Below are 12822 nucleotides of genomic sequence, written 5' to 3' on the forward strand. Positions count from 1 at the left end.
ATTGGATTGTACCTTAAGAGGTATCAAAACAGTGAAAGAATTAGAAACCATGATATATGAGATCAATAGGAAAAGGGATATTTAGCCTGAAGAAAACTTGGGGTAAGGATAGCTATTTTCACAGACCTGAAGGTCTATTATGGAAGTGTGTGTGTGTGTGTGTGTGTGTGTATAAATATATGCATGCACGTGTGTGTGGTTTTTTTAACCCTTACCTTCCACCTTAGAATCAGTATTGGTTCTAAAGCAGAAGAGCAGTGAGGTCTAGACAATAGGGATTACCCCATTGCTGAGGGTCACACAGCTACGAAGTGTCCAAGACCTCCCATCTCTGGCCTTGACTCTCTTTCCACAGAGCCACCTGGCTTCCCCCTGTATGTGTGTTTTAATTATCTTCTAACCATTACATCTAATGGGTTTTTTTTAATCTCCTTCAGCCTTTACGTTTCCTGACCTCTCTGCAACTTTTGATATTGTGGACCAGCTTCTTGAAAGAGCTACTCTCCTGTTCGGGGCAGTGCTCTCTACTTGTTCCCTTCCTATGTGTCCGACTGCTCCTCAGTTTCATTTGCTGGATAGTCCATCTCTCTCACCTCTTCATTTTTGCTCAGGATATCATCATCCTTCCCTGCACACTCAAGTTCAAAACTAGAGAGCTATTCTTGATTCTTATTTCCTTCTCACTTCTCATACTTAATTAACTGCCAAATCTCCTTGATTAGAGGCATGATTAGCATATTCACGGGGAGTTGGAAGAATTTAAGTATGGAACCAATATTTCTCTCACCCCCCCCCCCCATCCTTTACTTGCAAAACTAACATTCTGGTTTAGACTCTTATTACATGTCACCTCTGGATTATTATATCAGGTTCCTGAATACTCATGGTTATAGTCTCTCCTCTCTTCAATCCATTCTTCAATCAGCTAATAAAATCATCTTCCTAAAGACTAGGTTTGACTATGTTATTCGCTTAATCAAAAAACTTCAGTGGCTCCCCATTGTCTCCTGGATAAAACACAAAATCCTGTACTTGGGTATATGAAGCCAGACACATAGACACACAGATACAGACAGACAGACAGACAGACAGACAGACAGACAGACACACACACACACACACACACAAACAGTTCAGCAAACCTGGCATGCTAGCTGTTCTCTAAATAACATTATACATCTTAATGCAAACACCAACAACATGGAAATAGGTTTTGATCAAGGACACATGAAATACCCAGTGGAATTGAGCGTCAACTATGGGAAGGGTGAGGTGAGGGGAGGGAAAGAATGATTCTTGTAACCAAGGAATAGTGTTCTAAGTTGACTAAATTAATTTAAATTAAAAAAAAAACAAAACAACAACTAATAGCTCCATCAAAGCAGTAAACTTCCATCCCCAGGTATCTTTCTTGGTATCACCTGATTATCATGCAAATAGCATTAGCAGTAGGAGTTGGAGGTGATTAGAATGCAGTGCTTCCATTCTAAAACTTTTTATCTTCTGTTTATATGTACACTTTGCCTTTTCTTTTCAATTAAAAAATTCATGAAGCAAATAAATAAATAATATTCTATTTCCTCTCTGTGATTTTTCAAAGGTTCCTCTCTCTTACCTGGAATGTTCTTTAAGATAAAGGACTCTTCTTCATCTTTTGACTTAATATATCTTAATAAATGCTTGATTTAGTATCCTTTAAAAAATAATAAATGTTTTGACTTAGTATTCCTTAATAATTTTAGGGCTTTATAAATATTTGTTGAATTAAACTGAATTAAGGAGGCATTCAGCTGATTCCATCTAGCTTCAGATGGGTCAGAATTACAGGAAGGCAGATTTTGGCAAACCACTAACCACAAAATAGGTATATACATGACACAAAAAGAGGCCAATGGTTTAAACAAAAGCCATCTATTTTGCCACTTGGTGTATCTGTACTCCAACATTTTGAACAATTATTCTCAATGTAACTAAAAATGGATAACTTCCTAACAATTTGCCATCTAGCATGAGACAAAAAACTTCCCTTTCCCTAGTAATATTCAAGTAGATGACTCCTTTTGGGGGACAATGAAGAGACCTAAATCAAGATGGTAGAGATCTTTAAAGTTGGGAGGAACTTTAGAATTATCTTACAGGTGAGCAACTGAGACCCAGAGAGATTAAATGATTTTCCCCAGGTTATACAGAAAGCAAACAGCAAAGATAGGATTCAAACTCAAGCTCTCAGAGAACAATAAATACATTCAGATTCTTTCCACTATATCATATATCTTTTTTGCTTTAGATATGTGCGTAAGACTAAATGACTCTTAAGATCCTTTCTAACACTATGGCACTTTTCTATGAATTTTAAGTTTATGTGAAAGATGGCAAGAATGGCTCTGTTTCTAGTTTCAGGTAGAGAGGGAAGAAACATATTCTTCCTTGTCTTATTATAAGGTCTCATTATTTTGGAATCCTACACCCAAGTCTGACCTCATTTATTCATTAAACATGTATGGACTGCCTAGTATGATCAGGAAATAAAAAAGATTTAGACATAATCCCTATTCTCAAGGGCTTACAGTCTTGTATGTGTAGGTGAAACAAGAAACCAGAAATACTCATTCATTGCTTTTTGGGGGGGTGGGGGGAAGATACTGAGTCCTTTAAAATGCGCATTTTATGTTAGGGAGAAGAACATTAAATAATCAGCCATTAATATCTTAGCATGAATTAGCCTTGGATCACAACATTCTCCTGATCAAAAACCATCAAGAGGTTTTTATATATAATAATAAATACTGTTAGTGGTAGGGCTACATGTCACCTCTTTTTCTAAGACTCGGGCGTTCAAGAAATCAACTTTAGAAAAATACTCACTCCCTGCTCTCCAGTTAGTATTGTCAAATCCAAAGTCCATAGTATGGCATTCAAAGCTCTATATAATAACATGGCTCCAACTTGTCTTTCCAGTTTTGTCTCTTATGACTCCCTTTCGGCTCTATGTTCTGTCTAAACTGGTTTCTTCACTCTTCCCTGATCAATCCTATGCTTTCCTATGCCCTTTTGCTTGTGCTATGCTTTTTTTCTGGGATGCCCTGCACGTATACTTTTGTTTGCTGAAACCCTATCCATCCTTCAAGAAGTGTAAACCTTAAAATTTCTTAGACTTGTGAATGTTGGAATTTTCACCATTGGAAAGTTTCATACTTGGAAAAAATTTCCTACTGATAGTAAGAACTCTATTGGAATATGAACCCCCTTGGCATGGGAGGGTCCTTCTCCTCCCTACTTAAGATTACTTTAGGACAGAAACCTTTTGCTAAACAATGGAAAGGGCTTTGACCTATGCTTAAGTATAGAACAGGAATTTCTTTGAGTCATGATTGATTTTAGAATTGATACAATAGAGATACTTGGAATGACAGAACCAGGTCTTGGAACTTCCAATCTCCACCCTACTCAGGGTAACAGGATTTAGGAAGGGCTGCAGCAAAGGATCAAGATTTAATTATTTGAGAATATGACCTTCAACAGACATGTGCAAAGCCACAGGCCTCTGGGCGGTCCTGGGATAAACTAGAACCACCATTGGCACAGGGGAGACATGGACAGTGATTGGTAGATGTGAGAACTGAGGGGAGGGAACTTAGATGGTTTCCTTAAAGATAGCAGGGTCTGAGGACAGAGAGGGAGTGTTTTGCTCTGAGAGAGGTGGCTCTGAAGGAGGACTGAGGAGGTTGCTCTGTTGGAGGACCAGGAGAGAAGTTTTGCTCTGAAGGAGGCTGGAGGTGGAGGCCCCTGAGATTGTTTCTCCATTTTGGTCACGTGAGTGATAGGGACTGATCTCTTTTCTTTGCCTCAGCTATATAAGGGCTTGGGCCTTTTGGCCCAGCCTAAACAGAGGGGGTATTTAAGCCCTATTCCCTTCTCTCCCCTCTCTCCCCCCCCCCCCAACTCTCTCTCTCTCTCTCTAACTCTCTAACTCTCTCTCTCTCTCTCTCTCTCTCTCTCTAATACTTTTCTTCCTCCTGTTTGTAATTAAAAACTCCATAAAAGGTTGACTGCTGACTTGAGTTTTCATTTAGGAATTACATAGTTGAATTCCTTGGCGACCTTAAATTAATATATATCAGTCTTTTAAAGTGATTTCCTTGTCACAGAAGGCCTAGCACAAATGTCACCACTTCTACAAAGTCTTTCTGGATTCCTTCAGTTTACTATGTTCTCTTCTTCTAAAGCCTCACAACACCATTAAGGCATTGATCAATCTCTGATTTGTATTATAGTTATGATATTAGCTTTTCTATTAAATTATAAATTTCTCAACAGCAGTGACTATGGCTTGCTTATTTTTAAATAGTCTAATGAATCTACAATTTAAGTCTCTTGTACCCAATACATATTAAATAGATTTTCATTAAGTAGAATTATTCTATCAAATTGGTTAACCAATGACTTGGAAAAAATAATAAAAACAAAACATATATGTTTTATTTTATTTTATTTATTTTTAAACTTTTACTTTCTGCCTATTGGTTCCAAGGCAGAAGAATGGTAAGGGCTAGGCAATGGGGGTTAAGTGACTTGCTCAGGGCGACACAGCTGGGAAGTATCTGAAGCCAGATTTGAACCTAGGACCTCCCTTCTCTAGGCCTGACTCTCAATCCACTGAGTCACCTAACTGTCCCCAAAGAATGAAGTTCTTTTTTAGTTCAGCTACTGGACAGGGAGAAGAAGATGGGAAATAATCTTCATATATTCCTTTCCTTAACTTGCAAATTCTTTTAGCTGTTTCAGTTTATGAAAACTAACTTTTCCACCCAAAATGAAATATTTTAGTAACAGAAAAGGAATTAAGGGAAGAGATCTTCTCTCTCTATGAACCCTTCTAGCGAACCCTCCCCTAGACATCTTTTCTCCGCTTCAACTGAACTGAATTCTGTGTAAATGAGACTGCAGATTAAAGCAGCAGCAGGTGAAATAGAAAGAATTGATATTATGTTATTTTGTTTGTAAATGGAGTATGACACTCAGAGGTCTTTTATTTCTAAAAATAGATAATTAGCTGTTTTTATTAGGAATACCTGTAAATTCTATTTCTTCATCAAGTTAAAAATAACTAGAATACTAAACAAAATTTGCCAATTTAATTTCCCATGTGAAAAATTTATAGGCATCTGTTATTTCCATCAGTAACATTGCTAAAAATTCTGTATTATGTACATACAGTACTACACGTTTGCATGCCTCAGAACAGAAAAGTCAATGAAACCCATATATTATTGAATATTTCTTACCCATCTGAACGTTTAATTCAACACCAACCCATGTGCCAGTTAAAAAATCCACTGGTCCAATGTATCTCACGATTCCAGTCTTGTTACCAAAGCAGACTTGCTCTCCCACAGTCATCCAGCTAGGCACAGTGTAGACCTGCTCTGTCAAAAGACCATCTTCCCCATCAGAAACGTCTAAATGATTCTTTCTTAGAAAATATTCATGGTGGGAAGCATCAGGGTCTGCTTGACCATGAGGAGCTTCTTTTGTTAACTCTGAACACAAAGGGTTGACTGTAGAGTTTAACAGTTGTTCGCTCTCTGCCTCGTACTCTGGTTGGTCAAGATTTTGTAACCAATCTGCATTACTCTTGGCATCAGTTTTACTCGGTGGATTCCTTTTCACACTTGAAAGGTCTCCAACAGAAGAGAGTAAGGGTCCTGATATACCATCAAAATCTTTCCCGTCTGAGACACCCATGAACTCTGTGAAAGAATGGTCTTCCACGATGTCTGACATGTGCTCTATAGTTGCTTCTCTAGTAGAGAATCCCACAGGTGTTCGATTGTTTTTGCTGGAGCAGGAATCTGTTCCTGAACATGAGCCAGTCCTACAGAGCTCTTTGGAACTTTTCTTAATGCTATTTTGGGATGGTGGACTCCCTTTGACTAAGGCACTGTTTTCTTTGAGCGTCACTGTGCTTATTTTATCCTTTGCCAAGTCTCCCTCTGGCTCTGCCAACTCCTTGTTGGAAGATGGTCTGGAATCATGCACAAGTGAAGATCCTGAGTGCTCACTGGCGTCCAAATCTTTCATCTGATTGGCTAGTTGATCTGTGCTATCACTAGAAGGTACGGTCATGTCCGAGAGAGTGGCATTAGAGGCACTGTGGGAAAAATAACCACTAGTAATACTGCTAGTGGTAGGGCTACGTGATACCTCTTTTTCTAAGACACGGGAGTTCAAGAAATCGGCTTTAGAAGAAAACCACTCCCTGCTCTCCAGGCCAGCATTGTAAACACTAAAGTCTGCAAACTCCACTGGTACATAAGGCTGTGAGCTTACTAGCTTTTTGCTAATAGTCTCCAGTTCATGTTCTTCTTCCTCAGAGTCCTATGGAAAAAAGGCAAAAATTAGTAGCTATCTCCTTAAGAAACTCTATGGATTAAAATATTTCACTCAAACAAATTCATTTATATTTTAATTCCCTCCCCTCTGTTTTTAACTTAAAAAAGAAGTAACATCTCATATGCATTATTTGGTGTCCATTATTGTACTTGGGGCATTCTTAGAGACCTTTTATCAGAAACTGTCCATCTACCAAAATCTTATTTTTCTTCTCTACTCTCCAAATATGACTACTGTCCCTTTTCTTCAGTTGGTTTAGCAGTCTGAATGGAATTGAACACAGAGTGGGCTTCAATTATGTACCTGTTATTAACAGTCTGATTTGTGATATTTTCCCTTTCTAAATCAAATCAGCAGAGAGATAGAGGGAGTTGAGGAGGGCCATATCCTTTATGCTTTTACAGTAAAAGTGACAGGGGGATAATAAAAGAAATGTGTGAAAAGCACTTGGAGCTGCTTTGTGAAAAGGCAGGCAATAAAGCAAAAACTGGGCAGCAAAAGGGAAATGAAGCCCAGTATAGCATTTAGAACACCTGGATGCAATATTATTCTAAATATTTCCAAAGCTGAAAACATAGAAAGTTTCATAGCTTTAAAAATGAATGTAAATAATTACTCTTATGAGACTATATTCATTTAGGCTTTTCCAGCAGGGTAAGGATAGAGAGTTCTGCCACACATGAAGACATACCAGAAATTTAATAAGAAAGACTATATTTTTCTCTACCCCGTAAATGGAACAAAAAATTTGTATAATCTTACTCTTTAATCCTCATTCTCCTAATCCAATCTTTCTCACATCATTGCTTCTTCTATTACACTATTAATCCTACATAAAGTATTGGTTCTTTCATTTGTTACTTTTAATCAGAACTATTTAGTATATGAACCAATTAGAAAAAAATATCTTTAAACACATGCCAGTTGGAGTGGACAATAACTATTTGCATATTGTTGCCAACAAATTAGTAAGCAACAATTAAAGCTCTAAATGCATTCATTAAAGACTTAATTCAAGATGAGTGACCAGACAATATTCATTAATGCTAATAAATGAAAACATAATAAAACATTTCAATAAAATTGTCAAACAAAAAATAAAAATAAAAGTCTATGTTAGGACATAAAGACTGGTACTGCAAAAAACTTGGGGAAAACTACTTGTTAGAAAGCATCAAAGAAAAATGTTACCTACTAAATGTGCTTTTGGAGTTAAATAAAAATAGTCTGGGTACCTGAGCATTCCCAACAACTTCAGATATACTGACGAAAAACCAATTATGAAGTTTCACATATTTTTATTCAAGTCAATAAAGCTAATTCTTTGGACAGGCAATAATAATGAAAATGACAATAAGTATTTATAGAGTTTAAGGTTTGCAAAACACTTTACGAATATCTCATTTGATGTTCAAAGAACTCTGGGAGGTAGGTGCTATTATTGTCCCCATTTTACAGATGAGGGAACTTGGGTAAATAGAAGTTTACTGACTCACTTAGGATCACACAGCTAGTCAATATCAGAGGTTTCATTTGAACTCAAGCCTTTCTTACTCATCAAAAATAATAACACCTTAGCAACTGTTTCCATCACTTCCTGGCATATAGAGGGAGAAGAAATGGAAGCAGTGACAGATTTTAAATTCTTGAACTTGCAGCTAGCAACTGCAGCCATGAAATTAAAAGATGCTCATTTCTTGGAAGGAAAGCTATAAATCTGGACAGCACTGTAAAAAGCAGTGATATCACTTTGTAGAAAAAGGTTCATATAGTTAATGTTATGGCTCTTTTTTTTCAAATAGTAACATATGGCTATGAGATCTGGACTTTAAGAAAAGTTGAGTGTCATAGAATCAATATTTTCAAGTTGTGGTACTGAAGAAGACTTCTGGGAGTCCCTTGGACAGCAAGGAGATCAAATCAGTCAACACTTAAAGAAATTAATTTAGACTATTCACTGGAAGGTCAAATACTGAAACCAAAGCTTAAATACTATGGCCATAGAAGATAGGACTCATTAGAAAGAACCATGACGTTGGGAAAGATTGAAGGCATAAGGAGAAGGAGACAGCAGAGGTTGAGATAGATAGTGCCAGGGAAACAATGAGCATGAGCTTGGACAGATTTTGGGAGCTGTGGAAGACAGAAGGATCAGACATCATGTGATCACAGAGAGTCAGACATGATTGAAAAACTGAACAACAACAATTTTCTGTTTTCAGATCCAATACTCTATCCACTGTGCTTCTTAGGCAAAATAGGCAACTGACCAATGACACAAAAGGACATTGGGAGGGGATCTTCTTAATTTTAAAAAATAAATACAGGTATTTTTAATGGCAGAAAATTATCTTCTTGATCATTTGGCATTCAAAGCTTTTCAAAACTGGCTCCATTTTTAGCTTTATATTCTTCTTATACTTTACTCCCTTTCATAAACTCCATTGTCTAGCAATACTGACCTACCCAACATTCTGTTTCCTACCTCCATGACTGTGCCAACTATCTGGAAAGCTTTATCTCCTAGAATTCTGGCCTTACTCAACATTCAGCTCAAACCTTACCTTCTCTAGGAGTCCTTTCCTTTCCTTCTAGTAGCCTAGGTCTTCTTTGAAGATTAGCTTTTATCTGCACTATCTTGTATGTATTTATTCATTTACTTACAAGTTTTCTCTTCCACTGGAATGCAAACTCTTTGATGCCAGGGACTATTTTTGTCTTAGGATCTCTAGTAGTGAACTTACCACAGTAGTTATATAGTAAATCCTTGATAAATGTGCCTTTGCACAGTGCTAGGCATATAGCAGGTGCTTGAAAAATGTTGATCAACTGAAATACTTATTGACTCATTATGTTTATTAAAGATGAATATGTTAAGATGAAAGTTCCTAGTAGGCTACACCCTGATAGGCATACCAACTAAGAAGGAAAACACCTACATTTTATCAAGAATTCTCTTTGTCTTTCAAATGCTGGTCTAAAACAAAAGCAGTAACAGAAACATTTCTTTATATAATGCTTTGCTGTATTTTGTGTGTGGAAATAACAAAACAAAAAAAAACTCAAGGTATTCATTCAAGCAATATATGGCAAGAGTAAACTGGATAATTATTGATGATGATACAGCAAAGTAGTTTCATTTTAATGCTATAATCAATTCTATGTGGTCATTAAAGCAACCAAAAATAACACAGATAACATAATAGCTAGAATTGTATAATGCTTTAAATGTTTGTACTTTACAAACATCATCTTATTTGATCCTTACAACAACCCTGGAAGTAAGTGCTCTTATTTCCCTTTTTTTACAGATAATAAAACAGGCTGAAAGAGATTAATCAACTTGCCTATTCAGCTGGCAAGTATCTAAGTCATATTTTGTCACATATTGTTGATTCTAGGTACAACAACTTTAACAATAAGACTGTTTTCACTTTAAAATCACCTTCACTTTTTGGTCTAGTGTATATTCTGAAAGTATAAGAAAATAAAAACAACTCAGATGGTCTTAGGTATGAATAGTAACTCTCTTGCACCCCACCCAAATGTCCTCCCTATAGACTTTTTCTCTCAAGCTAAAAGGATTCTTTTTTGTGGATAACTAGCTACTGAGGTGAAAACAATATGCTCTGAGGATGTAAAATTATTTTGAACATTTAGCTGTATACATGTATAAGCCATGTTTTGCTTCTATAATGATTTATTGCATACATATGTGTATATTTGCAATACATGCAACATTTCAAGGACTCTTTTCTTCCATTTTTAAATTAAAAAAACAAAAAAACAATTTTCCTTTTTGTGCTTTTACTACTACAACTTTACCTGAAAGAAGTTACTCTTTAAGAGGTAAACTGTGTTCATACTTTAAGGGGGAGGCTAAGTGGAGGAAGTAAAATTGTCAAACCCTTCTAAAAAGCTATGGTTCAGTCAAATTAAGAAATCAATATAATTGTCCCTTCATTTTTTATTCAGTAGATCTAATATAAAGATTTAAATTAAGATCTAAAGAATATTGCTATAGACCAGTTTCAGCTCTTTTAGAACTTTAAACTAGTCAGCCACATTATGAGGACAATTATTTAGAGATGAAAATGTAACATGCTTTCCAGGGTCTAGTCCCCATGACTAAATGAAAATAGCATTTGTCAACTAATGAAAACATTCTTTTTAGGAAGGAGGTGGCTGTTCAAATTCCATCTGATAACTATTATCAAGATGCTCCCTCTTACATCTCACCAAGATGCTTACCTGTTCAAGAATAAATACCTTCCTTTCTCACTTTATACTCATTCATTTGGATGTAAAATATTATAAAGATTATAAAAAATGGCCCAATATTCACAATTTGCTTTGGACAAGACCCAGGATTTTATTGCCACTTTGTCCCAGGGCTATCTCTGATTTTTAAAGTAGTGCCATCAAATAAATAGAGTTGTAGGTTCCATTGTGTGTATGTATGTGTGTTAGATTTCTTTTTGTATGTTGTGGGGTGAGGGAAGGTAAGAAAGGAAGAAGAGCTATGAAATAATTCTGCTACACATTATATGGATTTTGCAAATTTTCATGTTCAACAAAAAATATTGATTTTCAAATGTGATTACTTTTTTTCATTTAGGATCTATAATTTCATTAATGATGGAAACAACCTCTATTTAATAAATATAGGTAACTGATCAGTATTAGAGAGTTGCCTAAGGCATCAAGAATTTAAGTGGTCTTAACTTAGAGACTCTAGGTTACTTTTCTCTTTAAAAAAATGAATTAACTTATTTCTTACATTAAAGTTCCCAGTTATTTCCTTCCCATACCTGTTCACCTCACATCAGAGGAGACATTATTTGACCAAAAAAAAATGTATATATAAAACTATATCTTGCTTGCTTCCAAATATCAGTTCCTTTTCTAAAGATGGAGATAGACATGCCATTCTTCAAACCATTTCCATTGCTATATATAATATTCTCTTGGTTATGAACATTTCATTCTTCATAACAAATGTGGGTCTTTCCATTAAAAAAAAATTAAACTGCTCATCATTTCTTATGATGTAGTCATATGCCATCACAATCAAATGCCACAGCTTTTGGATAGTTTTTGATACTGAGAGCATCTCCTCAACTTCCAGTTCTTTGCCACTACAAAAAGAGCTGCTATAAATATTTTAGAGTATATAGGTTCTTCCCTTTTCCTCTGATCACCTTAGGAAATAGACCCAATAGTGGTATCATTGGGTCAAAGGGTAGACATGAATTTATAACTCTTGGGGGAAAATTCCAGATTACTCTTCAAAATGGCTGGATCAGTTCACAGTTTTACCAACAGTTTATTAGTGTCCCCATTTTTCTATGTACCCTCCAACATTTGCTCTTTTACTCATCATTTTAGCCATTTTGATAGGTGAGATGAAATCTTAAGAGTTGTTTTGATTTATATTTCTCTAATAAATAGTGATTTAGAACATGTTTTCATATAGTTAAATATGGATTTTATTTCTTCATCCAAAAACTGGTTTGTTCATATCTTTCGACCATTTATCAATTGGGAAATGGCTCATATTCTTATGTATTTGACAAAGTTCTCTATATTTTTAAATATGGGACCTCTATCTGAGAAACTATAAAATTTTCCTCCGAATTTTCTGCTTTCCTCTAATGTTGGCTACATTAGTTTTAGTTGCATAAAACCTTTTTAAATAAATGTTTTCAAAATTATCCATTTTACATTTTAAAGGTTACTTTTCCTTCTAGTTTAAGTTGTACCAACTGACAGTCCCTTGGGTTCAGAATTGGTGTTTTAATCAATAACTAAAAAAGTTACTCCTTGATCCTTAAAGAAACTAAACTTATGAATGAGTACTGAAAATAAAGAAAGTTTTCTTACTGGAGATGGTCTTTTTTGAGAAAAGTATTCAGTATTATTTTAAAACTTCCACTCAGCTTTCTTTTTTTGGATATTCATCCAGGTCTTGCCTATTATCAATCAAATTAGGTAATATCTGTAAAAACAACTGTGAAGATTAAATTTAACACTCCCCTGATTATAACAATGAAAATACTTAACTCTCCCCTGATTGTGAAGATTAAATTGTAACCCCTATCTATTTTTAGAACACGGTACTCCAAAGTTAATTATGGAGACCTACCCATTTTTAGATCTAATCACCAAAAATGCAAATATCCCACTTAATCATAAAGGGGAGGTCTGTGACCTATGTGTGCGATAGTGGGTAACGAATCAGAATCGACTAACTGCCTTCTGGGCAGTCCTAGAGCAGAGTGCCAGCTGTGATGGGTAGACATGGAATTAGGGGAAGTGACATGTCTTTAAAAGTGGAGTACAACTTGGAACTGGAGGCCTGGAGTGGAACCTCCTGTGAGAGAGGAGTTCTTCATTTTTTGGAAGTGGAGACTGGAGGAATTCTTCATT

The 12822-nt window shown here is 35.8% G+C and overlaps 1 protein-coding gene across 9 annotated transcripts in view; it reads right to left on the reverse strand.

Moving 5' to 3' along the window:
• KIF13A (kinesin family member 13A) overlaps positions 1–12822 on the reverse strand; it is a 231933-nt gene that overhangs the window by 1671 nt on the left and 217440 nt on the right. For all 9 annotated transcript variants that reach the window (XM_007487901.3, XM_056823484.1, XM_007487900.3 and 6 more), the window contains one exon: positions 5286–6378. In XM_007487901.3, coding sequence (XP_007487963.2) covers positions 5286–6378 — 1093 coding nt within the window. The remainder of the gene's footprint in view (positions 1–5285; positions 6379–12822) is intronic.

This window comes from Monodelphis domestica, chromosome 3 (assembly GCF_027887165.1).
Source record: "Monodelphis domestica isolate mMonDom1 chromosome 3, mMonDom1.pri, whole genome shotgun sequence".
In the NCBI taxonomy this organism is placed as follows: domain Eukaryota; kingdom Metazoa; phylum Chordata; class Mammalia; order Didelphimorphia; family Didelphidae; genus Monodelphis; species Monodelphis domestica.